At 44.8% G+C, this 24,919-nt stretch overlaps 1 protein-coding gene across 1 annotated transcript in view; it reads left to right on the forward strand.

The window, feature by feature from the left end:
- rab1ba (zRAB1B, member RAS oncogene family a) overlaps positions 1 to 17,815 on the forward strand; it is a 29,036-nt gene extending 11,221 nt beyond the window's left edge. Inside the window, exons 2-6 of the mRNA XM_038303182.1 lie at positions 10,224 to 10,296; positions 13,668 to 13,763; positions 15,237 to 15,332; positions 15,930 to 16,061; positions 17,548 to 17,815. Coding sequence (XP_038159110.1) covers positions 10,224 to 10,296; positions 13,668 to 13,763; positions 15,237 to 15,332; positions 15,930 to 16,061; positions 17,548 to 17,742 — 592 coding nt within the window. The 3' untranslated portion in view covers positions 17,743 to 17,815. The remainder of the gene's footprint in view (positions 1 to 10,223; positions 10,297 to 13,667; positions 13,764 to 15,236; positions 15,333 to 15,929; positions 16,062 to 17,547) is intronic.
- The last annotated feature ends 7,104 nt before the right edge of the window (positions 17,816 to 24,919 follow it).

Here is a 24,919-nt window from a genome sequence, read left to right on the forward strand (position 1 = left end):
TAAAAGGATTTGGTCTTTAAAACGTGCTAAATAGCGCCTCTGATCCATTTAGTACTTTTTCTGCAATGAATATGCAATATGGGGCGTTTACACGCTAAAGTGCGTCTTGTGGGAGGAGAACATGTAAATATATTAATTTAGCACTCGCAAAGTGATTTATCAAACTTGAACGCAATTTTGCTAACGGTATCTGACTCTATATTTAACACGTTTCAAAAGAAGGTGCAAATGGTCTGTATGCGTAATTGCGCACACATGGCAGCGGTTATTGTCGCAAGAAGGAGACATCGAAATGAAGCAAGGAGACGCAGAGAACGCATTTTTTCACTCCGTGTGAATATTTTTGCAATGAACGAGGAAACGATCATCAAAACATATAGTTTATCCAGCATTGCCATTTTGGAGCTGTTGGGGGAACTCCGAATGGATTTGGAGCCAGCCACAAGGAGGACCCACGCAATACCAGATATCGCAAAACTCCTTGCAACATTGCACTTTTTTGCATCTGGGTCATTCCAGCGTACAGTTGCAGCGAGAGCTGGGATCTCCCAATCTCGTTTTTTCAGAAGTGCTGTCCGACGGGGTCGGGGTTCTCCACCTGCGCCTGTGGAGCAACGTGCCAAATGCTGCGGGGATCTCATCCACAGTCACAGGCCAATACAAAACACCTGTTTTTTTTTTTGTTTTTTTTTTTACTGCAGCACATACCACCTTAGGGAATAAAGGTTGCCAATTTATAAATATAAATATATATATATATATATATATATATATATATATATATATATATATATATATATATATTTACTTATTTATTTTTTTTGTTGGGGGTCACTGTAAGATTTAAATTTCTTAATGCACTAGTTTGTACAGACTACAAACTACTTTGCCGCAAACCACAAAACGCGCAAAACAATCATTTAAATAGGGCGTCTCCAACAGTTTTGCACCTTCCACCAGTTACGCAATCACTCTTGTTAAATCACCCGCAAACCATGGTTCAGCCCCTCGCGCAAAATTCCAGTTTGCGAGCGCAAATTACTGCACGCAAAATTGGATCTTGATAAATCCGGCCCATAGTTGCTAAAAATCCGGTCATGCCGCTCTCTAAGCTGCTGCATCTGAAAACATGTTGATCTTTGACCTCACAGCACAGGTGTAACTTTGTGATGGCCTGGTGGGGACAGTCCCACCAATAATCCGCTTTTTTTCTCCTTTCCGCTCATTTCCTGTAGCCAGAGCTAGCAGGTTGGGTGCAGCTAACTGTGTTCAGTGTTTTTTCCCTCTCTCGCTGCTCCCATGCCACGCCTCTCGGTGTGACATCATCAGATCTGTCGCTTTCAGACATCTGATTTGCGGTCGCATTTCAGTGACGCACAGAGAAGCACTCAGTGAATATTGACCAGCTGCTGCTTCGATGTTTTAGTAAAAGTAAAAAAAAATTTGTGATGCCACCGAAAAATCTGTTTGTTAGACATCTGGAGCTTTTTCAGCTAAAACTGCAGCAGATTATAAGTTTATACAAGTTAGTAATATAATGCAAGAAGCTTGAGGAAAAATAGTTTGTTCTTCTTTACTAGTTAGAAAAATCTGGGCTTCTCAGAGGACCACTGAACAGACAGAATCAGACTGCAGCTTCTATAGATCTAGAAATGTAGTTCCTGGCATCATTATTTTAGTAAAGAGGTTCATAAATCTTTTTAGACAGAGAGAAGCAGGGAGAGCTGCAGATTTAAAGGAGAAACAGATTTACTGGGATATGCAACATCCCAGAAATATAAAATATATCTCCAAGTTTACCAGAAATAAATATACAGCGCTAAAGTTAAAATGCAGCATATCCATATTTTTCTGGATGGATGGAATTGAATTTGTACTTCATGGATGCATGATATATTGATTATGGCATCAGAATCGACTGTTATCAGTTATATTTTATACATTAATGTTTTTGGGCCTTATATCTAAAAGGCATCCCTCTAACATCTATGAATATAAATATCAGTTTATTATAGTTATCTTGTGTTCTCAACCATAGGAAAGCATTCAAGAAATGTATTTATATATATGTTTGGAAGGAGTAACTGTAGGTTCATCAGCCACTCCTTAGAGCGCCCCCACCTTCAGGGAGCCTCCACCCTTAGGGTGCCCCCACCCTTAGAGTGCCCCCACCCTCAGAGCGCCTCCACCCTTAGAGCGCCCCCACCTTCAGAGAGCCTCCACCCTTAGGGCGCCCCCACCTTCAGGGAGCCTCCACCCTTAGGGCGCCCCCACCTTCAGGGAGCCTCCACCCTTAGGGTGCCCCCACCCTTAGAGTGCCCCCACCCTCAGAGCGCCTCCACCCTTAGTGCGCCCCCACCTTCAGAGAGCCTCCACCCTTAGGGCGCCCCCCACCTTCAGGGAGCCTCCACCCTTAGGGCGCCCCCACCTTCAGGGAGCCTCCACCCTTAGGGCGCCCCTAAGGGTGGAGGCTCCCTGAAGGTGGGGGCACTCTAAGGGTGCCCCCACCCTTAGAGTGCCCCCACCTTCAGGGAGCCTCCACCCTTAGGGTGCCCTCACCCTTAGAGCGCCCCCACCTTCAGGGAGCCTCCACCCTTAGAGCGCCCCCACCTTCAGGGAGCCTCCACCCTTAGGGCGCCCCCACCTTCAGGGAGCCTCCACCCTTAGGGTGCCCTCACCCTTAGAGCGCCCCCACCTTCAGAGCGCCTCCACCCTTAGAGCGCCCCCACCTTCAGGGAGCCTCCACCCTTAGGGTGCCCCCACCTTCAGAGCGCCTCCACCCTTAGAGCGCACCCACCTTCAGGGAGCCTCCACCCTTAGGGCACCCCCACCTTCAGGGAGCCTTCACCCTTAGGGTGCCCTCACCCTTAGAGTGCCCCCACCCTCAGAGCGCCTCCACCCTTAGAGCGCCCCCACCTTCAGGGAGCCTCCACCCTTAGGGTGCCCTCACCCTTAGAGTGCCCCCACCCTCAGAGCGCCCCCACCTTCAGGGAGCCTCCACCCTTAGGGCGCCCCCACCTTCAGGGAGCCTCCACCCTTAGGGTGCCCTCACCCTTAGAGTGCCCCCACCCTCAGAGCGCCTCCACCCTTAGAGCGCCCCCACCTTCAGGGAGCCTCCACCCTTAGGGTGCCCCCACCTTCAGAGCGCCTCCACCCTTAGAGCGCCCCCACCTTCAGGGAGCCTCCACCCTTAGGGCGCCCCCAACTTCAGAGCGCCTCCACCCTTAGAGCGCCCCCACCTTCAGGGAGCCTCCACCCTTAGGGCGCCCCCACCTTCAGGCGGCCTCCACCCTTAGAGCGCCCCCACCTTCAGGGGGCCTCCACCCTTAGAGCACCCCCACCTTCAGGGCGCCTCCACCCTTAGAGCGCCCCGACCTTCAGGGAGCCTCCACCCTTAGGGTGCCCCCACCCTCACAGCGCCTTCACCCTTTGAGCACCCCCACCTTCAGGGAGCCTCCACCCTCAGTGCTCCCCCACTCTCTCATCACTAAGTTGCACCCTTGTCTCTCAGTTGTAGTTGTTTTTTTTTCCCTCAGCTCGTCTTTGATTGATGGAGATTCATCATTGCTCCGCCCTGAATGCAGCGTTACTCTTTTATGTAATATGACTTAAATACCTACAAAAAATAACAACTGAAAAAATGTAAATAAAATCCCAGCTATATACATCCGGCTGCAGCAACATAAATGACCTGACTGCCCTCTGCTGGCGTAATGCGGTACAATAATAAAAGAGAAAACCTCAATTGGAAGCTAGACCTCAGATTAATGCATTATGATAAAAACTTCTCTCCTAAACCTCAGTTTTAATTAGTTTCTGTGATTTTTCCTTTTGTTGTGTTTTTGTTGTTTTTTATTGCTACGCCTAGTTTTCTGTTTTTTTCATTTTTAATTTCAGATAAACCAGAAGTTTTAGTTTTAGTTAAATAAAAAACCTTGGTCCCATCAAATGATATATGTTAATTCCAAAGAATGTTATATAATGACATCATTACTGGACTTTGCATGTTTCCAGAAATAAATCAAGAGAGTGGAGCTGCAGACCTGCATACCAACAGTCAATATGCGCTAGACGTCAGATTTGCTTTTTTCTTTTTAGTTTTGTACAAAAAAATTGATTTAAAACTACCTCAGCGGGCATGTATCCCTTTATTCATGTACAATAAACCAAACAATGTAGGGTCAGATGATCGCCATACGCTTCAAAAAACACCAAAAAGAAAGTAATTTTTTTTGTGCATGACTACAGGGACAGACTACAGGGATAGAACAAAGGGACAGACTACAGGGACAGACTACAGGGACAGAACAAAGGGACAGACTACAGGGACAGAACAAACGGACAGACTACAGGGACAGACTACAAGGACAGACTACAGGCATAGAACAAAGGGACAGACTACAGGGACAGACTACAGGGATAGAACAAAGGGACAGACTACAGGGACAGACTACAGGGACAGAAAAAAAGGGACAGACTACAGGGACAGTCTACAAGAACAGAACAAAGGGACAGACTACAAGGACAGACTACAGGGATAGAACAAAGGGATGGTCTACAGGGACAGAACAAAGGGACAGACTACAGGGATAGAACAAAGGGACAGACTACAGGGACAGAACAAAGGGACAGACTACAGGGACAGACTACAGGGATAGAACAAAGGGACAGTCTACAGGGACAGACTACAGGGACAGAACAAAGGGACAGTCTACAGGGACAGAACAAAGGGACAGACTACAAGGACAGACTACAGGGATAGAACAAAGGGACAGACTACAGAGATAGAACAAAGGGACAGTCTACAGGGACAGACTACAGAGACAGACTACAGGGACAGTACAGGGATAGAACAAAGGGACAGACTACAGGGATAGTCTACAGGGACAGTCTACAGGGACAGAACAAAGGGACAGACTACAGGGACAGTCTACAGGGACAGACTATAGGGACAGACTACAGGGACAGTCTACAGGGACAGAACAAAGGGACAGACTACAGGGACAGTCTACAGGGACAGACTATAGGGACAGACTATAGGGAGAGAACAAAGGGACAGTCTACAGGGACAGAGCAAAGGGACAGTCTACAGGGACAGACTACAGGTACAGACTATAGGGACAGACTACAAGGACAGACTACAGGGATAGAACAAAGGGACAGACTACAGAGATAGAACAAAGGGACAGTCTACAGGGACAGACTACAGAGACAGACTACAGGGACAGTACAGGGATAGAACAAAGGGACAGACTACAGGGATAGTCTACAGGGACAGTCTACAGGGACAGAACAAAGGGACAGACTACAGGGACAGTCTACAGGGACAGACTATAGGGACAGACTACAGGGACAGTCTACAGGGACAGAACAAAGGGACAGACTACAGGGACAGTCTACAGGGACAGACTATAGGGACAGACTATAGGGAGAGAACAAAGGGACAGTCTACAGGGACAGAGCAAAGGGACAGTCTACAGGGACAGACTACAGGTACAGACTATAGGGACAGACCACAGGGATAGAACAAAGGGACAGTCTACAGGGACAGTCTACAGGGACAGACTACAGGACAGTCTACAGGGAAAGAACAAAGGGACAGTCTACAGGGACAGTCTACAGGGACAGACTACAGGGACAGAACAAAGGGACAGTCTACAGGACAGTCTACAGGGACAGAACAAAGGGACAGTCTACAGGGACAGTCTACAGGGACAGACTACAGGGACAGAACAAAGGGACAGTCTACAGGGACAGGGACTACAGGACAGTCTACAGGGACAGACTACAGGGATAGAACAAAGGGACAGACTACAGGGACAGACTACAGGGACAGTCTACAGGGACAGTCTACAGGGACAGACTACAGGGACAGACTACAGGGACAGACTACAGGGACAGACTACAGGGACAGACTACAGGGACAGAACAAAGGGACAGACTACAGGGACAGTCTACAGGGACAGACTACAGGGACAGAACAAAGGGACAGTCTACAGGGACATGGACTACAGGACAGTCTACAGGGACAGACTACAGGGATAGAACAAAGGGACAGACTACAGGGACAGTCTACAGGGACAGTCTACAGGGACAGTCTACAGGGACAGACTACAGGGACAGAACAAAGGGACAGACTACAGGGACAGAACAAAGGGACAGACTACAAGGACAGACTACAGGGATAGAACAAAGGGACAGACTACAAGGACAGACTACAGGGATAGAACAAAGGGACAGACTACAGGGATAGAACAAAGGGACAGACTACAGAGATAGAACAAAGGGACAGACTACAGAGACAGACTACAGGGACAGTACAAAGGGACAGACTACAGGGACAGAACAAAGGGACAGACTACAGGGACAGAACAAAGGGACAGAACAAAGGGACAGACTAAAGGGATAGTCTACAGGGACAGAACAAAGGGACAGACTACAGGGACAGTCTACAGGGACAGACTATAGGGACAGACTACAGGGACAGTACAAAGGGACAGACTACAGGGACAGAACAAAGGGACAGACTACAGGGACAGTCTACAGGGACAGACTATAGGGACAGACTACAGGGACAGAACAAAGGGACAGACTAAAGGGACAGTCTACAGGGACAGAACAAAGGGACAGACTACAGGGACAGTCTACAGGGACAGACTAAAGGGACAGAACAAAGGGACAGTCTACAGAGACGGACTACAGAGACAGAACAAAGGGACAGACTACAGGGACAGAACAAAGGGACAGACTACAAGGACAGACTACAGGGATAGAACAAAGGGACAGACTACAGAGATAGAACAAAGGGACAGTCTACAGGGACAGACTACAGAGACAGACTACAGGGACAGTACAGGGATAGAACAAAGGGACAGACTACAGGGATAGTCTACAGGGACAGTCTACAGGGACAGAACAAAGGGACAGACTACAGGGACAGTCTACAGGGACAGACTATAGGGACAGACTACAGGGACAGTCTACAGGGACAGAACAAAGGGACAGACTACAGGGACAGTCTACAGGGACAGACTATAGGGACAGACTATAGGGAGAGAACAAAGGGACAGTCTACAGGGACAGAGCAAAGGGACAGTCTACAGGGACAGACTACAGGTACAGACTATAGGGACAGACCACAGGGATAGAACAAAGGGACAGTCTACAGGGACAGTCTACAGGGACAGACTACAGGACAGTCTACAGGGAAAGAACAAAGGGACAGTCTACAGGGACAGTCTACAGGGACAGACTACAGGGACAGAACAAAGGGACAGTCTACAGGACAGTCTACAGGGACAGAACAAAGGGACAGTCTACAGGGACAGTCTACAGGGACAGACTACAGGGACAGAACAAAGGGACAGTCTACAGGGACATGGACTACAGGACAGTCTACAGGGACAGACTACAGGGATAGAACAAAGGGACAGACTACAGGGACAGACTACAGGGACAGTCTACAGGGACAGTCTACAGGGACAGACTACAGGGACAGACTACAGGGACAGACTACAGGGACAGACTACAGGGACAGACTACAGGGACAGTCTACAGGGACAGACTACAGGGACAGTCTACAGGGACATGGACTACAGGACAGTCTACAGGGACAGACTACAGGGATAGAACAAAGGGACAGACTACAGGGACAGTCTACAGGGACAGTCTACAGGGACAGTCTACAGGGACAGAATACAGGGACAGAACAAAGGGACAGACTACAGGGACAGAACAAAGGGACAGACTACAAGGACAGACTACAGGGATAGAACAAAGGGACAGACTACAAGGACAGACTACAGGGATAGAACAAAGGGACAGACTACAGGGATAGAACAAAGGGACAGACTACAGAGATAGAACAAAGGGACAGACTACAGAGACAGACTACAGGGACAGTACAAAGGGACAGACTACAGGGACAGAACAAAGGGACAGACTACAGGGACAGAACAAAGGGACAGAACAAAGGGACAGACTAAAGGGATAGTCTACAGGGACAGTCTACAGGGACAGAACAAAGGGACAGACTACAGGGACAGTCTACAGGGACAGACTATAGGGACAGACTACAGGGACAGTACAAAGGGACAGACTACAGGGACAGAACAAAGGGACAGACTACAGGGACAGTCTACAGGGACAGACTATAGGGACAGACTACAGGGACAGAACAAAGGGACAGACTAAAGGGACAGTCTACAGGGACAGAACAAAGGGACAGACTACAGGGACAGTCTACAGGGACAGACTACAGGGACAGAACAAAGGGACAGTCTACAGAGACGGACTACAGAGACAGAACAAAGGGACAGACTACAGGGACAGTCTACAGGGACAGAACAAAGGGACAGACTACAGGGACAGTCTACAGGGACAGACTATAGGGACAGACTACAGGGACAGTACAAAGGGACAGACTACAGGGACAGAACAAAGGGACAGACTACAGGGACAGTCTACAGGGACAGACTATAGGGACAGACTACAGGGACAGAACAAAGGGACAGACTAAAGGGATAGTCTACAGGGACAGTCTACAGGGACAGAACAAAGGGACAGACTACAGGGACAGTCTACAGGGACAGACTATAGGGACAGACTACAGGGACAGTACAAAGGGACAGACTACAGGGACAGAACAAAGGGACAGACTACAGGGACAGTCTACAGGGACAGACTATAGGGACAGTCTACAGGGACAGAACAAAGGGACAGTCTACAGGGATAGACTATAGGGACAGTCTACTGGGACAGAACAAAGGGACAGACCACAGGGATAGAACAAAGGGACAGTCTACTGGGACAGAACAAAGGGACAGACTACAGGACAGTCTACAGGGACAGAACAAAGGGACAGTCTACAGGGACAGACTATAGGGACAGACCACAGGGATAGAACAAAGGGACAGTCTACAGGGACAGAACAAAGGGACAGACTACAGGACAGTCTACAGGGACAGAACAAAGGGACAGTCTACAGGGACAGACTACAGGGACAGACTACATGGATAGAAAAAGGGACAGTCTACAGAGATGGACTACAGGACAGTCTACAGGGACAGACTACAGGGACAGAACAAAGGGACAGTCTACAGACACGGACTACAGGACAGTCTACAGGGACAGACTACAGGGACAGACTACAGGGACAGACTACAGGGACAGTCTATAGGGACAGACTAAAGGGATAGAACAAAGGGACAGTCTACAGAGACGGACTACAGGGACAGAACAAAGGGACGGACTACAGGGACAGAACAAAGGGACAGTCTACAGGGACAGACTACAGGGACAGAACAAAGGGACAGTCTACAGAGACGGACTACAGAGACAGAACAAAGGGACAGACTACAGGGACAGTCTACAGGGACAGAACAAAGGGACAGTCTACAGAGACGGGCTACAGAGACAGTCTACTACTTAAAGTAGCAGCAGCAGCAACCCAGACTGACAGCTCATTGGCTCATTTGGATCACGTGCAGCCTGGAGCCGGACGCTCCCCAGGGCTTTACCGTATTAACAGGAGAAGAGGCGCAAGTGAAATTAGACAGTGCCGTCAGAAAACATGCAGAAATTTATAAACGTTTGAAGTCAGGTTAGTTCTGGACTTCTAATCCGTGACCTCTGCCCTAGATAATGACCACAATAGACAATAACTTCTGTTTTTTTTCACCACACGACACCTGGAAAAAAAACAAAAAACTTTCAGATGTCTATTTATTTTATTTTCTTGGAAGCTTTTTTTTCGGTTGAATCAGCAGATTTCACATCATGACGCAGCGTTTGACTTTAGGTGAGTCACACTGAAACATCCGTCTGTAAGAGACGGATAATGTTGCAATAAATAAAAGAAAATCACACAAAAATTAAGATCAAACAGTTTTCTTAAAGGCAGATTTAATGGAGCTCTCACCTCATAAAAATGTCTTCTAATAAAATCCAGCAGGACAAATGCGTTATGAGCTGTTTCTGAATCTAGACGATGTTTTATAATTGAGAAATAAATTATTCTGACGGAAAAGTCGTAGCTGTGACCTTTAAATATATTCCTCTCAAACAGATCGTTGTTACGAAATAGTTTTTTTAAGGGTTCAGCTCCTTTTAGGAACATAAGCAGATAAAAAGATTCTGCTTTTGCTCTTTTTAAGGTTAAATTTAACAGCATTCAGATGATTTCTTTTAAAATAACTTATTTATTCTTTTTTTTTCATTTTCAGCGACTATCTGTTCAAGCTGCTCCTGATCGGAGACTCTGGGGTGGGAAAATCCTGTCTGCTGCTCCGCTTCGCTGTGAGTATCGCCTCACCTCTGTTCCTTCCTGCTGTCTGACTGATGCGTTCGGGGTTCTGATGCGTTCAGGCTCTGATGCGTTCGGGTTCTGATGCGTTCGGGTTCTGATGCGTTCGGGTTCTGATGCGTTCAGGCTCTGATGCGTTCAGACTCTGATGCGTTCGGGTTCTGATGCGTTCGGGTTCTGATGCGTTCGGGTTCTGATACGTTCATGCTCTGATGCGTTCGGGCTCTTATGTGTTCATGTTCTGATGCGTTCAGGTTCTGATACGTTCATGCTCTGATGCGTTCGGGCTCTTATGTGTTCATGTTCTGATGCGTTCAGGTTCTGATACGTTCATGCTCTGATGCGTTCGGGCTCTTATGTGTTCATGTTCTGATGCGTTCAGGTTCTGATACGTTCATGCTCTGATACGTTCATGCTCTGATGCGTTCGGGCTCTTATGTGTTCATGTTCTGATGCGTTCGGGTTCTGATACGTTCATGCTCTGATGCGTTCGGGCTCTTATGTGTTCATGTTCTGATGCGTTCAGGTTCTGATACGTTCATGCTCTGATGCGTTCGGGCTCTGATGCGTTCATTTTCTGATGCGTTCAGGTTCTCATGCGTTCAGGTTCTGATACGTTCAGGTTGTGATGCGTTCAGGTTCTCCCTGTCTTCTGTTCTCCTCCAGGATGACACCTACACAGAGAGCTACATCAGCACCATCGGGGTGGACTTGCTCTGATGCGTTCAGGTTCTGATACGTTCATGCTCTGATGCGTTCGGGCTCTGATGCGTTCATTTTCTGATGCGTTCATTTTCTGATGCGTTCAGGTTCTCATGCGTTCAGGTTCTGATACGTTCAGGTTGTGATGCGTTCAGGTTCTGGTCCTTTCAGGTTATGATGCATTCAGGTTCTCCCTGTCTTCTGTTCTCCTCCAGGATGACACCTACACAGAGAGCTACATCAGCACCATCGGGGTGGACTTGCTCTGATGCGTTCAGACTCTGATGCGTTCATTTTTTGATGCGTTCAGGTTATGATGCGTTCAGATTATGATACTTTCAGGTTCTGATACGTTCGGGCTCTTATGTGTTCTGATGCGTTCAGGTTATGATGCGTTCATTTTCTGATGCAGGTTCTGATGCGTTCAGGCTCTAATACGTTCGGGCTCTTATGTGTTCTGATGCGTTCAGGTTCTGATGCGTTCAGGTTCTGATGCGTTCGGGTTCTGATGCGTTCGGGTTCTGATGCGTTCAGGCACTGATGCGTTCAGGCACTGATGCGTTCGGGTTCTGATGCGTTCGGGTTCTGATGCGTTCGGGTTCTGATGCGTTCGGGTTCTGATGCGTTCGGGTTCTGATGCGTTGGGGGTTCTGATGCGTTGGGGGTTCTGATGCGTTCGGGTTCTGATGCGTTCGGGGCTCTGATACGTTCAGGTTCTGATGCGTTCATTTTCTGATGCGTTCAGGTTCTGATGCGTTCAGGTTCTGATGCGTTCGGGCTCTTATGTGTTCATGTTCTGATGCGTTCAGGTTCTGATACGTTCATGCTCTGATACGTTCGGGCTCTGATGCGTTCATTTTCTGATGCGTTCGGGGCTCTGATACGTTCAGGTTCTGATGCGTTCATTTTCTGATGCGTTCGGGGCTCTGATACGTTCAGGTTCTGATGCGTTCATTTTCTGATGCGTTCAGGTTCTGATGCGTTCAGGTTCTGATGCGTTCGGGCTCTTATGTGTTCATGTTCTGATGCGTTCAGGTTCTGATACGTTCATGCTCTGATACGTTCGGGCTCTGATGCGTTCATTTTCTGATGCGTTCGGGGCTCTGATACGTTCAGGTTCTGATGCGTTCATTTTCTGATGCGTTCAGGTTCTGATGCGTTCAGGTTCTGATGCGTTCAGGTTCTGATGCGTTCGGGCTCTTATGTGTTCATGTTCTGATGCGTTCAGGTTCTGATACGTTCATGCTCTGATACGTTCATGCTCTGATGCGTTCGGGCTCTTATGTGTTCATGTTCTGATGCGTTCAGGTTCTGATACGTTCATGCTCTGATGCGTTCCGGCTCTGATGCGTTCATTTTCTGATGCGTTCGGGCTCTGATGCGTTCATTTTCTGATGCGTTCGGGCTCTGATGCGTTCATTTTCTGATGCGTTCATTTTCTGATGCGTTCAGGTTCTCATGCGTTCAGGTTCTGATACGTTCATGCTCTGATGCGTTCGGGCTCTGATGCGTTCATTTTCTGATGCGTTCGGGCTCTGATGCGTTCATTTTCTGATGCGTTCATTTTCTGATGCGTTCAGGTTCTCATGCGTTCAGGTTCTGATACGTTCAGGTTGTGATGCGTTCAGGTTCTGGTCCTTTCAGGTTATGATGCATTCAGGTTCTCCCTGTCTTCTGTTCTCCTCCAGGATGACACCTACACAGAGAGCTACATCAGCACCATCGGGGTGGACTTGCTCTGATGCGTTCAGGCTCTGATGCGTTCAGGCTCTGATGCGTTCATTTTTTGATGCGTTCAGTTTCTGATGCGTTCAGGTTCTGATGCGTTCGGGCTCTTATGTGTTCATGTTCTGATGCGTTCAGGTTCTGATACGTTCATGCTCTGATGCGTTCGGGCTCTGATGCGTTCATTTTCTGATGCGTTCGGGCTCTGATGCGTTCATTTTCTGATGCGTTCATTTTCTGATGCGTTCAGGTTCTCATGCGTTCAGGTTCTGATACGTTCAGGTTGTGATGCGTTCAGGTTCTGGTCCTTTCAGGTTATGATGCATTCAGGTTCTCCCTGTCTTCTGTTCTCCTCCAGGATGACACCTACACAGAGAGCTACATCAGCACCATCGGGGTGGACTTGCTCTGATGCGTTCAGGCTCTGATGCGTTCAGGCTCTGATGCGTTCATTTTTTGATGCGTTCAGTTTCTGATGCGTTCAGGTTATGATGCGTTCAGATTATGATACTTTCAGGTTCTGATACGTTCAGGTTGTGATGCGTTCATTTTCTGATGCAGGTTCTGATGCGTTCAGGCTCTAATACGTTCGGGCTCTTATGTGTTCTGATGCGTTCAGGTTCTAGTCCTTTCAGGTTCTGGTCAGTTCAGGTTCTGATGCATTCAGGTTATGATGCGTTCGGGTTATGATGCAGGTTCTGATGCGTTCAGGCTCTAATACGTTCGGGCTCTTATGTGTTCTGATGCGTTCAGGTTCTAGTCCTTTCAGGTTCTGGTCAGTTCAGGTTCTGATGCATTCAGGTTATGATGCGTTCGGGTTATGATGCAGGTTCTGATGCGTTCGGGCTCTGATACGTTCAGGTTGTGATGCGTTCAGGTTCTGGTCCTTTCAGGTTATGATGCATTCAGGTTCTCCCTGTCTTCTGTTCTCCTCCAGGATGACACCTACACAGAGAGCTACATCAGCACCATCGGGGTGGACTTTAAGATCCGCACCATCGAGCTGGACAGCAAGACCATCAAGCTGCAGATTGTGAGTCGATAGATACCAGAACCAAGCTAAAGCTAACGCTAAACATCCTGCTGGTGTTTGAGGCTCTGCTCACTTCCTGCTCCATCGTTAGGTTCTAATCCAGGGTTCTGCTGCTTTTGAACCCAGAGAGACGTTTCTTTTTTTTTTCTTTTAAAGTAGAACAGGAAAGGAAGAAGAGAAAAACAAGTAGAAAATATGAAAGAAAGAGGAGATAAAGGGAGATGATCAGTGAATCTCTGGAACTCCATTTTACTTTGTAAAAAAAACACTTAAATTACATTTTCTATATTTACATCAAACACAGCAAGACGCTTTAAATTAAAACGGTTAAACTTTTACCAATATAAAAAAGAAATAAAAGGAGATATTTAAAATTAAATAAAATCTGGAAAAATATATGAAAAATAGAATTAAAATTTTGAAGATTTCGACATGTATTTGAAAATATAAAATCTGAAAAGAGTTTCCATTTATCATTAATTAAAGCCTAAAGCCTCTTTTTCTTTTTTTTGGTGGCTTAGAATTTTTTCAAAGTTCCAATTTTGGAAAATACATGGAGGAAAAATTTGTTCGATCATGGATTACTCATAAAGAGTTTTCCAAGTTGCATCTTTGGAAGTTTTTCCGCCAAACGTTCGTCTCTGTTTCATTTTTCTTTGCTGTGAATAAATCAGATCTGTGCAGCAGAGCAGGACGAAGGAAGCGGCCGCAGATCGCTCCTCTTCCTCTTTCATGGTTTCTACCGAGGAGGAAGGTCAGGCTGCAGCAGGTCGTTGGCTTGGTGACCAAAAAGGAACCGAGTCGGTTCTGGTCTGACGCTCTGAACGCCGCGGCCACACCTCCTGTCATCACGACGCAGCAGCAGGCGGTTTAAGACGCTTTTTTTATCTGACATCATTTAATCTTTTAACAACGTTTAGGATTTAAATAAGCAGCTAAATGATAGAGCTGCACCTCAGGATGTTTCTGACCCCATTCTGGGCGGGCTGCGACCCGGCAGTGGCGGCGAGCTGCGACCTAGCGGCGGCGGGCTGTGACCCAGCAGGCTCCCTAACCTGGTCCCAGCAGTCAGAAATATGTAGCTTCATTGGTACCATCAGCAGTCGGGCGTCGAGGTCAGCTGAAGCTCAGCATTGCTGCTCCCTCATTGTTAATGTCTGGTTTTATGTTGTCAATAAAGTTGTTAATCACGGTTTCATTTTCATACAAATGGAGGAAGAGAAAGGAACATTGCGTCAGAATAATCAGTATCGGCCTTAAGAAGCCTGGATCAGACCATCGCTTTTTCTAAGTTCTGGTTCCATAAAATAAAACCTCAGATGAAATATCGGCTTTACCAGCTGGATCGGTCAATGCTGGTCATTTTGAAGCATATTGGTCCAATTAGTACAAGATCGGATGTTTCTGTTTTATCTTACCAACAGAAAGAACATTTATTCTTATAGTTGCTGTTTTGTCTTCCTGCTCCATCAGTGGGACACGGCAGGACAGGAGAGGTTTCGAACCATCACCTCTAGTTATTATCGTGGCGCCCACGGCATCATCGTAGTTTACGACGTGACCGATCAGGTGAGTCCAACAGGAGACCAGAGATTTATTTACATTTGGATGTTTCCTCTAACGCCTCCTATTTATGGAGAGAAATTTGACCCAGAATTATTGAAAGCAAAAGACAGAAAGCAAAAGACATATGTCAAAAAAGGAAATTTGAAGAAAATGCTTTTCAATAATTGACCTTAAAAACTTGTCAATCAAAAAAATAAATAGTAATTCAGAATATTTATGTCAAAGTTTAATATTCAATTTTTTTTTTACTTTTTTCAGTTTTTTCACATTTTATTCTTTACATTTTTTATTTTTTTATGACTGCTTTGGAAAAGCTACTGGTCCTCATTCCAACCATCCGACAGTAGAGGATAAAATCTGTTAAACATGAATTTTTTCTTTAAATGTATGTTACAAAAAAAATATTTTATTTTGTTTCAGAAAAAGAAATTAACTATTAAAGAATTTTAGGAAAAAAAGTTAACTGAAAAAAAAAACAAATTTACAAAATTATTTGAAAAAATAATGTATGTTAGATAAAAAATGTGAAAACTAAAACATTTGGTTGAACTTTAACCTTTTAACATGAGAATGTTGGACTTTATCTCTCTGCTTTTCCAGGAGTCTTATAACAACATCAAACAGTGGCTGCAGGAAATCGATCGCTACGCCAGTGAAAATGTTAACAAGCTTCTGGTGGGAAACAAGTGCGACCTCACTACTAAGAAAGTGGTCGACTACACAACAGCCAAGGTAAAATGAGACGTTTGAGGCCCGCCAGTTTTTCCAGATATCCATTTTCTTTACCTGATTTGCAAAAACTATCTAGAAATAAGTAGAAACCTTTTAAATTACGTGTATTTCCCAACCAGCAGAGCTCCGAGGCTAACCGCAGCCAGGGCTAACGTTAGCCCGTCTGCAGCGGCCTTGGCTAGCGTTAGCCCGTCTGCAGCAGCCAAGGCTAAAATTAACCGGTCTGCAGCGGCCGTGGCTAGCGTTAGTCCGTATGCAGCAGCCTTGGCTAGCGTTAGCCCGTCTGCAGCGGCCTTGGCTAGCGTTAGCCCGTCTGCAGTGGCCGTGGCTAGCGTTAGTCCATATGCAGCAGCCTTGGCTAGTGTTAGCCCGTCTGCAGCAGCCTTGGCTAGCGTTAGCCCGTCTGCAGCAGCCAAGGCTAAAATTAACCGGTCTGCAGCGGCCGTGGCTAGCGTTAGTCCGTATGCAGCAGCCTTGGCTAGCGTTAGCCCGTCTGCAGCGGCCGTGGCTAGCGTTAGTCCATATGCAGCAGCCTTGGCTAGCGTTAGCCCGTCTGCAGCGGCCTTGGCTGGCGTTAGCCCGTCTACAGCGGCCAAGGCTAAAGTTAACCCGTCTGCAGCGGCATTGGCTAGCGTTAGCCCGTATGCCGCGGCTAGCGTTAGCCCGTCTGCAGCAGCCGCGGCTAGTGTTAGCCCGTCTGCAGCAGCCTTGGCTAGCGTTAGCCTATCTGCAGCGGCCGCGGCTAGCATTAGTCCGTATGCAGCAGCCTTGGCTAGCGTTAGCCCGTCTGCAGCGGCCTTGGCTAGCGTTAACCCATCTGCAGCGGCCTTGGCTAGCGTTAGTCCGTATGCAGCAGCCTTGGCTAGCGTTAGCCCGTCTGCAGCGGCCTTGGCTAGTGTTAGCCCATCTACAGAAGCCAAGGCTAAAGGTAACCGGTCTGCAGCGGCCTTGGCTAGCGTTAGCCCGTCTGCAGCGGCCAAGGCTAAAGTTAACCCGTCTGCAGCAGCCAGGGCTAACTATAGCCTGTCTCCAGCAGCCGCGGCTAGCGTTAGCCCGTCTGCAGTGACCTTGGCTTGCGTTAGCCCGTCTGCAGCAGCCGCGGCTAGCGTTAGCCCGTCTGCAGCAGCCGCGGCTAGCGTTAGCCCGTCTGCAGTGACCTTGGCTTGCGTTAGCCCGTCTGCAGCAGCCGCGGCTAGCGTTAGCCCGTCTGCAGCGACCCTCTCTTTCCTTTATTCCCCCAATAAATGAAAAGTCATAATAACAGGAGGTGAAATGCAGCTCCAGGCGAGCTGAGCGCGTGGTGATGTCATCAGTGTGATTTCTGTTCCAGTTGGCCAGATTTATGCTGCGTTTTCCCGTTAAAGCGTTTATGGAGGGAAAGAATAATTTTTTTGTGATTGAGTCTTGGCATAAACGCGCTGCTTGAAGCGTGAAGTCGTTCTTCAGCGTTTCACCGCCATCTCTCCTTTTTTCTTTTCCCTGACAGGAGTTTGCCGACTCTCTGGCCATCCCTTTCCTGGAGACCAGTGCCAAGAACGCCACCAACGTGGAGCAGGCTTTCATGACCATGGCGGCTGAGATCAAGAAGCGCATGGGCCCCGGGGCCACGGCCAGCGGGGACAAGCCCAACCTAAAGATCGAGAGCACCCCAGTGAGGCAGTCTGGAGGGGGCTGCTGTTAAGGGACCCCCAGTCCTCCCATCACGGTTTTATCCCCGCCCCTTACCCCCCACCCCACCCCCAGCTTGCTCTTTTCTCCCACCTGGAAAAACGGTAGAAGGTTTCTTTAGTCGGTCGGCGAGTCGTCAGACGGTGGAGAGGTTCTACCCAGAATCCTTTAGGGGCGGCGTCCTGCATGCGACTGATGATCCTGGTTCAACGCCACACCAATAAAAAGCGTTGGACGGGAGAAAAAGATCCATGTTGTTACAGACGGCGTTCTCTAGAACCGTTAGCAGTTATGACCAAACCTTTCTTCTTTTTCTCTTCTTCCATCCTGTCTTTTTTTTTTTTTGGTCCTGGAAGTCTCCGCTGCTAACATATTTAGCCTCCCTCCTGTTAGCCTCCAGATGAAGCTCTCTCAGGCTAACTCCGCCACCGCGCCTCCTAACTTCCTGTTAGCCTTCAGTTCTCACCTTCAGCTCCAACAATCGGAGGCTTCCACATGTTTAGAAAGCTCCTAGCCAAACCTCGGCGGGGAAAAGCTGGAACCGATGAGTTCCCTCTGGGCTGATTCTGCCTTAGCGGCATTTTTACGCGTTCATAGGAGCTGTGATCTAGCTGCTAGCCGTCCTGTCTGATATCTCTTTCCATTAAGACACTAAATACTTCCATCATCAGCAGGTGGCACCAATCCCCATCCACGATATCGTCATTACAGTGAGCTAGAAGCCTTTAGCATTAGCTTGATTTTCTTCGGGGTTTTGGTGATATTTTACGCTAACCTACAAACGAAGGGAAGAGACGTCACCGTCCTAGCTAGCCCCCAACCATCCAACATCCTGTAGCTTGAGCTTCGCCTTTAGCATCATGAGCACTATGGATGGGTTAGCTAATGTTTGTTAGCCGCATGGTGGACATCCAGAACAGCCTTCTTTTTTTTTTTTCATCTGCAGCCTTAAAACTTTATGAGAAAAAAAATGACACACTCCATCTTTAAAATTATGGAGATAGATTGGAGCCATAAATTTGTTTTTTTTTTTTACTAAAAATAAATTTTGAAACAAAAAAATAAATTTGAATCCCAAAAAAACGATTTAAAAATTAAAATAATGTGAAGTTGAAAAGGAAGTTTTTGAAACTACTTTTCAGTTTTGTTTTTAATATAACATTAAAAAATGGAAAAGAAAATCTGATACTGGAGTAAAAAAAAAAAAATTTGAGAAGTGGTTTAAAAGACTTATAATCGATTTTTTTTTCTTCTGTTACACAATTTTTAAATCATTTCAGTTATAAAAATGATGTAGTTCCAAGTGTTTTTTTTTTTTTGTTTTTTTTTCCGAATTGTGTTTCAGTTTCTACAATTTTTTTCCCACTTTAAAAACAAAAAAAAATTTGACTCAACTTTATGGCCCCTATGTAGCTCCATAGGTAGACTCATCCCGACCTGATGTACTTCCAGCAAACCGGAGCGTGTCGATCGGATCAGACTGGGCGACGTTCCGATGTCCCCGACCGATGTTAGCGCCGCCGTATCCGTGAGTTAGGAGTCTGTTCTGATGCCTGCAGCTGTTTCAGGACCTCCTGCTATGAATCAAAACTGGAATCTTGCTGCTGATCAAAAAATAAATAACATAAAAATATTTTCCCGCTAAAGTGAACAGGACCCCCCCCCCCACCCCCACCCCACCCCCCCTTAGCTAGCAGCTCTGCAGCCTCGGCGACTTCATCTGGACCTTCAGGGACTGACTGGTCTGGGATCGACGACCGGATATGAACTCCCTGACTTTTAATAAAAAAAAAATAAAGATTTCTGATTCCCTTTCCTACCCCCCCCCCCCACCCCCCCTCCCTTAAACACCAAAACTCTGGAGGTTGAGCATAAAGTGTACAGAGCAGGAAGAAGGTGCATCTCTCCATCACGGCATCACGCCGTCCTCACCGCCGCCGCCGGTGCAGAACAAGAATCCACAGTAAAGCGGTCTTATTCTCACGCGTGGATCTTTGGGCTTTGATCGCACGTTTTTTTTTGTTTGTTTGTTTTTGTTTTTGTTGCCTGTCTCTGTTGTCCAGGCGACGGATTGTTGGTGTTCTTTCATTGAATCCTGTGTGTTTAGGAAGGATCAGGCTGATCTGTAGGTGGGAAGACGGGGACTGGAGTCTTTGGCTCATGAATGTGATTTGGCTTTTTTTTTACTTTTTACTTCTGTTTCGGGTTTCCTTTGATCGGGGGGTGGGGGGGGTATTTTGTGTCATTTTGCACATTTTTTTTTCTTGCTTTCCAGTAGTTGAATGCAGCAGGCGCTCTGTAGAAGGTGTTAGCTAAAGAAACACCAGCTAATCGCTGTCATGTCACTTTTTCTGTCTCGTTTGGCTTGTTCCCTTCGGTTTCTGTCTCACTGCACGGTTTAAACTTGTCTTTTTCTGTACATAATAAAAAAGATATATGTAATAAAATTCTGGAAAAACAGCGGCTGGAGACGGTCTGAAAATGTCCGTCTGTCTCGCAGGTGATTGTCCTTCCTGGTTTAGATGGAGGAATTCTTCAGGATGAGGTTTTATATGAGTCAAATGTTAATGTTTTAAAGCTTTTAAATGAAATCTGCTGCTGATGTCAGAAAAGATGCCAATTTGTAGATTAGATAATTTTTCTAAATGAGCTCAGAGCTAAAAACTTCAGGTAAGTCCATTTAGTAAAAAACTTGTTTCCTGATTGTAAAAGTGTTTAAAAAATAATTTCTATTCAAACGTCGAGTTGAACCAAAGTATTTAAATCCAGACGTCTGCTTGTGCTGTTATGTTTAAACATTGATAGGACAGAGCCAGAGGAAGGAGATAATAGAAAGTATGGAGTTAAATATGGAGCGTAAATTTTGTTCACTACTTTTATTTATTTTTTTTTATTGAAAATTTAACTAAACCCTTTTTATTTTTTAATCTAAAGGTATATATTTTTTTATAACTGTATATTTTGAAAAAAAAAAAATTTTTAATTAACAATGGGAACGTGAATTGATGAGATATTTTTCAGATTAAATTTTTGTTTTAACTTTTCGTTTGAAACTGATGGAACTGAGCAGTTTGAAAGTAAAAAGGAAAACTAAAATATAATCTAAAAATAGTAAAAAAAAAAAAAAGTTGGTTTTTAACAAACTTTATGGAACAAAAACAGTCTCCATAATTGCCTCTCTGGCCAACGTCCCTGTATGCTCACCTCTATTTCAACCTTATGGAGTTCATTTAGGGCCACAAAGTTTACTCTAAAACTTTTTTTTTTTTTTTTTTATAAAGATCTGACACCAAAAATTATTTTTTCAAAGTACTTTTACCATACTCCTTTTTTAGTTTTGGATTATTTATTTTTTAAGATTATTTTTCCTTCTATTTTTCAGATTTTTTTTTCCAGTTTAAATTAGTAAAAACAAAACAAATTAAACCCAGAAAAAAAAACCTACAATTTGAAAAGTAGTGATATTTTCTGTTTTAAATTTGTTAAATTTAAATTTTGTTTCTTAGTTACCTTTTTTTAGATTTTGAAGAAATAACTACAAAATGCAGAGGTAATATTTTACAAAAACACTTGTTGCCAAATAATTTTTCATTTTGAAATTTTGTTTTTAAGTTTAACAAATCTTTTAAACCCTAGGGTCCATGTTTAGTGCCATACTTGCATGAAATATTACATTTGTTTCACATAAAGTCAAAATTTAGAAGTCAGAAATAAAACACTGGTTTCATCATATTAAACAGGAAGACTGAACTCAAAGGTTGCCATTTGTGGAAGTTCAAAGATGAGAACAAACCCAAATTCTCGGGGTTATTCTGCCGTTATTCTGGTGGTTCATATTTTAAAGAAGTATTTTCACATTTATCACATGTATTTCTTAATTTATGCAATTAGTTGGTTTTCCTTAGAAAACTGAACCAATCTGACTGGATGATCTAGTAGAGACACCTCTGTAAACGTGTTGTGAAATGGTCCTGAAGAAATTCATTTTATTAATATTTATAATAACAAAATTAGTTTGGAACTATATATATATATATGTGTGTGTGTGTTTCCATGTATGGTTAATGCAACTATTCCTTATTTGTGCACATTAAGGATGTTTTTGATAAAAATCCTTTCATTAAAATTCCATCAGAACGCTGATAATATTAAGTGTGTCTCAGCCCCCCCCCCTTCAGTGTCCACCATATTGGATCAGTCCATTTGCTGCACATGTTCAGAAAGGTCCAAACAGACAGCAGCAAACCATTTGAAAACAAACCATGCAAAGAGCAGTGTTGCCAACTTAGCGCTTTAGTCGCTATATTTAGCCACTTTTCAGACCCCTCTAGCACTTTGATTTCTAAAAAGCTCCTAGCGCCAAATCTAGAGACTTTTTTCTGCTACCGGAGACTTTGGAGACAACATCTAAAAGCAGCGAACTCTGCTCTCCAGAGCGAGTAGATTGGTAACCCCGCCTCCTGCTCTCCTCTATCTTGTCTGCTGTCATGATTCATGCAGCTATTATTTCATCCAAATGAAAAATGGAGAACAGATAAGCAGATCATGGCTTGTCTACAGTGAAAAGAAGGACTGGGTTATTTACTTTGGCCTTTTTGGAAACACAGGAAGGAGCAATCAGCTAAGTGAGCTTAGTGCTTGGAAAAAATCTTTCATTCCTTTAGAGACAGCATGAAAAGTCAGCTGAGTACAAAACATAGAGAGGAAAACAAGAAGAAAAGGGACAAGAAGAGAGGGACACAACCTAGAACAGATAATGGATGTCTATTCTATTCAGAGGGCCCCCTGCCTGTCTTTGCCTAGGGCCCTACATTTCCTAAACCCGCCCCTGGATGCCGTACTGGGTGGAGAGGAAGTTTGTGAATCAAGTTCTTACATTCCAGAACTTTCTGCTGATATGAGACCATAAAATAAAAGCTTTGTCCCCTTGGAAAGTTTGATCCTGTTTTCTGAAATACCAGGCAGGAGAATCAGACATTTTTTCTACTGGGTGCAGTACAGCGGAGATCCAGTAGATGAAGCTTTTTCCTGCCTTCCCATAATTTAGGAATTTGACATATTTAAGATTACCGTTTTCTATCAAATCTCAATTAGAACTCAAGAAAAACTGATAAATTCAGCTGTAAAAATTCTACTTAATACTATGTGGCTACATGTAATATGCCCCCCTAGGGGTCAGGAACCCCCTATATAGAGGAAGGGTGTGCAGGTGGTGCATGTTATGGATGACCAGCTCTACCATATTAAAATAAATAGATAAAAATGTAAATGTTCAATAAATAAATAAGCATATTTTAATTGCAGTAAAATGCTAACCAACCAATGGGCAGAAAGTGACCCTCTAAGACACGCCCCCTCCTCATTTGCATAATGACAGGCTGTAAAAACGCATTTAAATAGCATTTAAAAAATAAATAGGGTAAAAAAAAAATACAAGGTAAGTATAAAACAGACAAAAATGTTATAACATGCCCATAAATAATTACTATAAAAATAATCAATTAATAAATAAAGTTGAAGATTATAACAGACAATTAATAAATAAGGTAATTATTACAAAGGTGAATAAATAAAGATGCTAACTAAAAGAGATATATAATTTAATTTTTTACCTACATTTATTTGTTTATTATATTTTGGGGGGCAATTATTGTATACTTATTTATTAATGGTGCATTTAGTTATTTCTGTATTTATTTTGAAATATGGCAGAGTTGGTCCTCCATATACTATAGCTTTAAGAGACAAAGATAAACATCTAAGACAATAAATATCTAAGTTAGGGTTTGATTGATTTTGAGTTGTAGCTTTTGTTAATTTCTGAATAGAAGAAAATTTGTAAACCTAAATCTTAAAATAAATAAATAAATAAAAACCCCAAAATCTTAAAAAATTTAATCTGAAAAACAAATGTGAAAAATAAAATCTCAAATTAGAAAATAGGAAACATAAAGCTTTTTTTATTGAGAAGTTTTTCCAGAGTTCCTTATTAAAGTTTTGTTTTGTTTCCTATAATATTGGAGCAAATGTCTCCCCATAGCTTATTGGGGAAACATTTGTAAAGTGTAGAAGTCAAAGATTAGGAGGAATATTTATGGTTATTTAATGTGTTTTAAGAGAAAAAAACAGGGGTTGTTTTCTTCCACGTCTTTTTTTCACTGTGTCATTCATTCATTTATAAAAATCTTATTTTTTCATTAAAAGCAGTCGTTTCTATGGCAACACAGTGACGCCCCATGTGCGTGGCTGGAGCTTTGTGGCACAGGTTAACATAACATTAAACATTTGCCTATTTCTGAAAACAAATTTATACAAACTACTAAACTATTTCATCCATTCTGAAATTAATGACGTTTTTTTATGTATTAACTTGTGATTTTCTTTGCCATAGGAGATTCCCAGGCTTTTACTTTGGTAGTTCACTTCCGCTTTTTGGCAAGTGAATTTGCATATTTGCTAAATATTTAATATTTAGCTTGTTAAATAAATCTTAAATTTGAAGCTAAATATTTATTCAAAAAAAGTAAATACTTAACTTGGAGCTAAATATTCAGGTTCAGGGTAAGGTTGTGGTTCAGGATCCTCCTCCGTGTCTCGGGTCTGGTTCCGGTTCTGGTTCCGGAATCTCCACCCTGTCTCGGTTCAGGTTCTGGTTCGGGATCCTCCTCCGTGTCTCGGGTCTGGTTCTGGTTCCGGAAACCTCAAACGGTTCTGGTTCCGATTCTGGTTCCGGATCCTCCTCCGTTTCTCGGGTCTGGTTCCGATTCCGGAACCTCAAACGGTTCTGGTTCCGGTTCTGGTTCGGGATCCTCCTCCGTTTCTCGGGTCTGGTTCCGATTCCGGAACCTCAAACGGTTCTGGTTCCGGTTCTGGTTCGGGATCCTCCTCCGTGTTTCGGGTCTGGTTCCGGTTCCGGTTCTGGTTCCGGAATCTCCACCCTGTCTCGGTTCAGGTTCTGGTTCCGGTTCCAGAACCTCCTCCGATCCTGGTTCCGGTTCTGGTTCCAGATCCTCCTCGGTGTCTCGGGTCTGGTTCTGGTTCTGGTTCAGAATCCTCCTCCGTGTCTCGGGTCTGGTTCCGGTTCTGGTTCCAGCAGGCGGTCCTATGCTCCTTTGATCCCGCAGCGTCATAGAAAGTGGGCGGTCCGATAACATCCGGGAGGAGATGACGCTCCGATTCCTGCTCTGGCT

This window comes from Cyprinodon tularosa, unplaced genomic scaffold (genome assembly GCF_016077235.1).
Source record: "Cyprinodon tularosa strain WSP-4 unplaced genomic scaffold, ASM1607723v1 ctg507, whole genome shotgun sequence".
Lineage (NCBI taxonomy): Eukaryota > Metazoa > Chordata > Actinopteri > Cyprinodontiformes > Cyprinodontidae > Cyprinodon > Cyprinodon tularosa.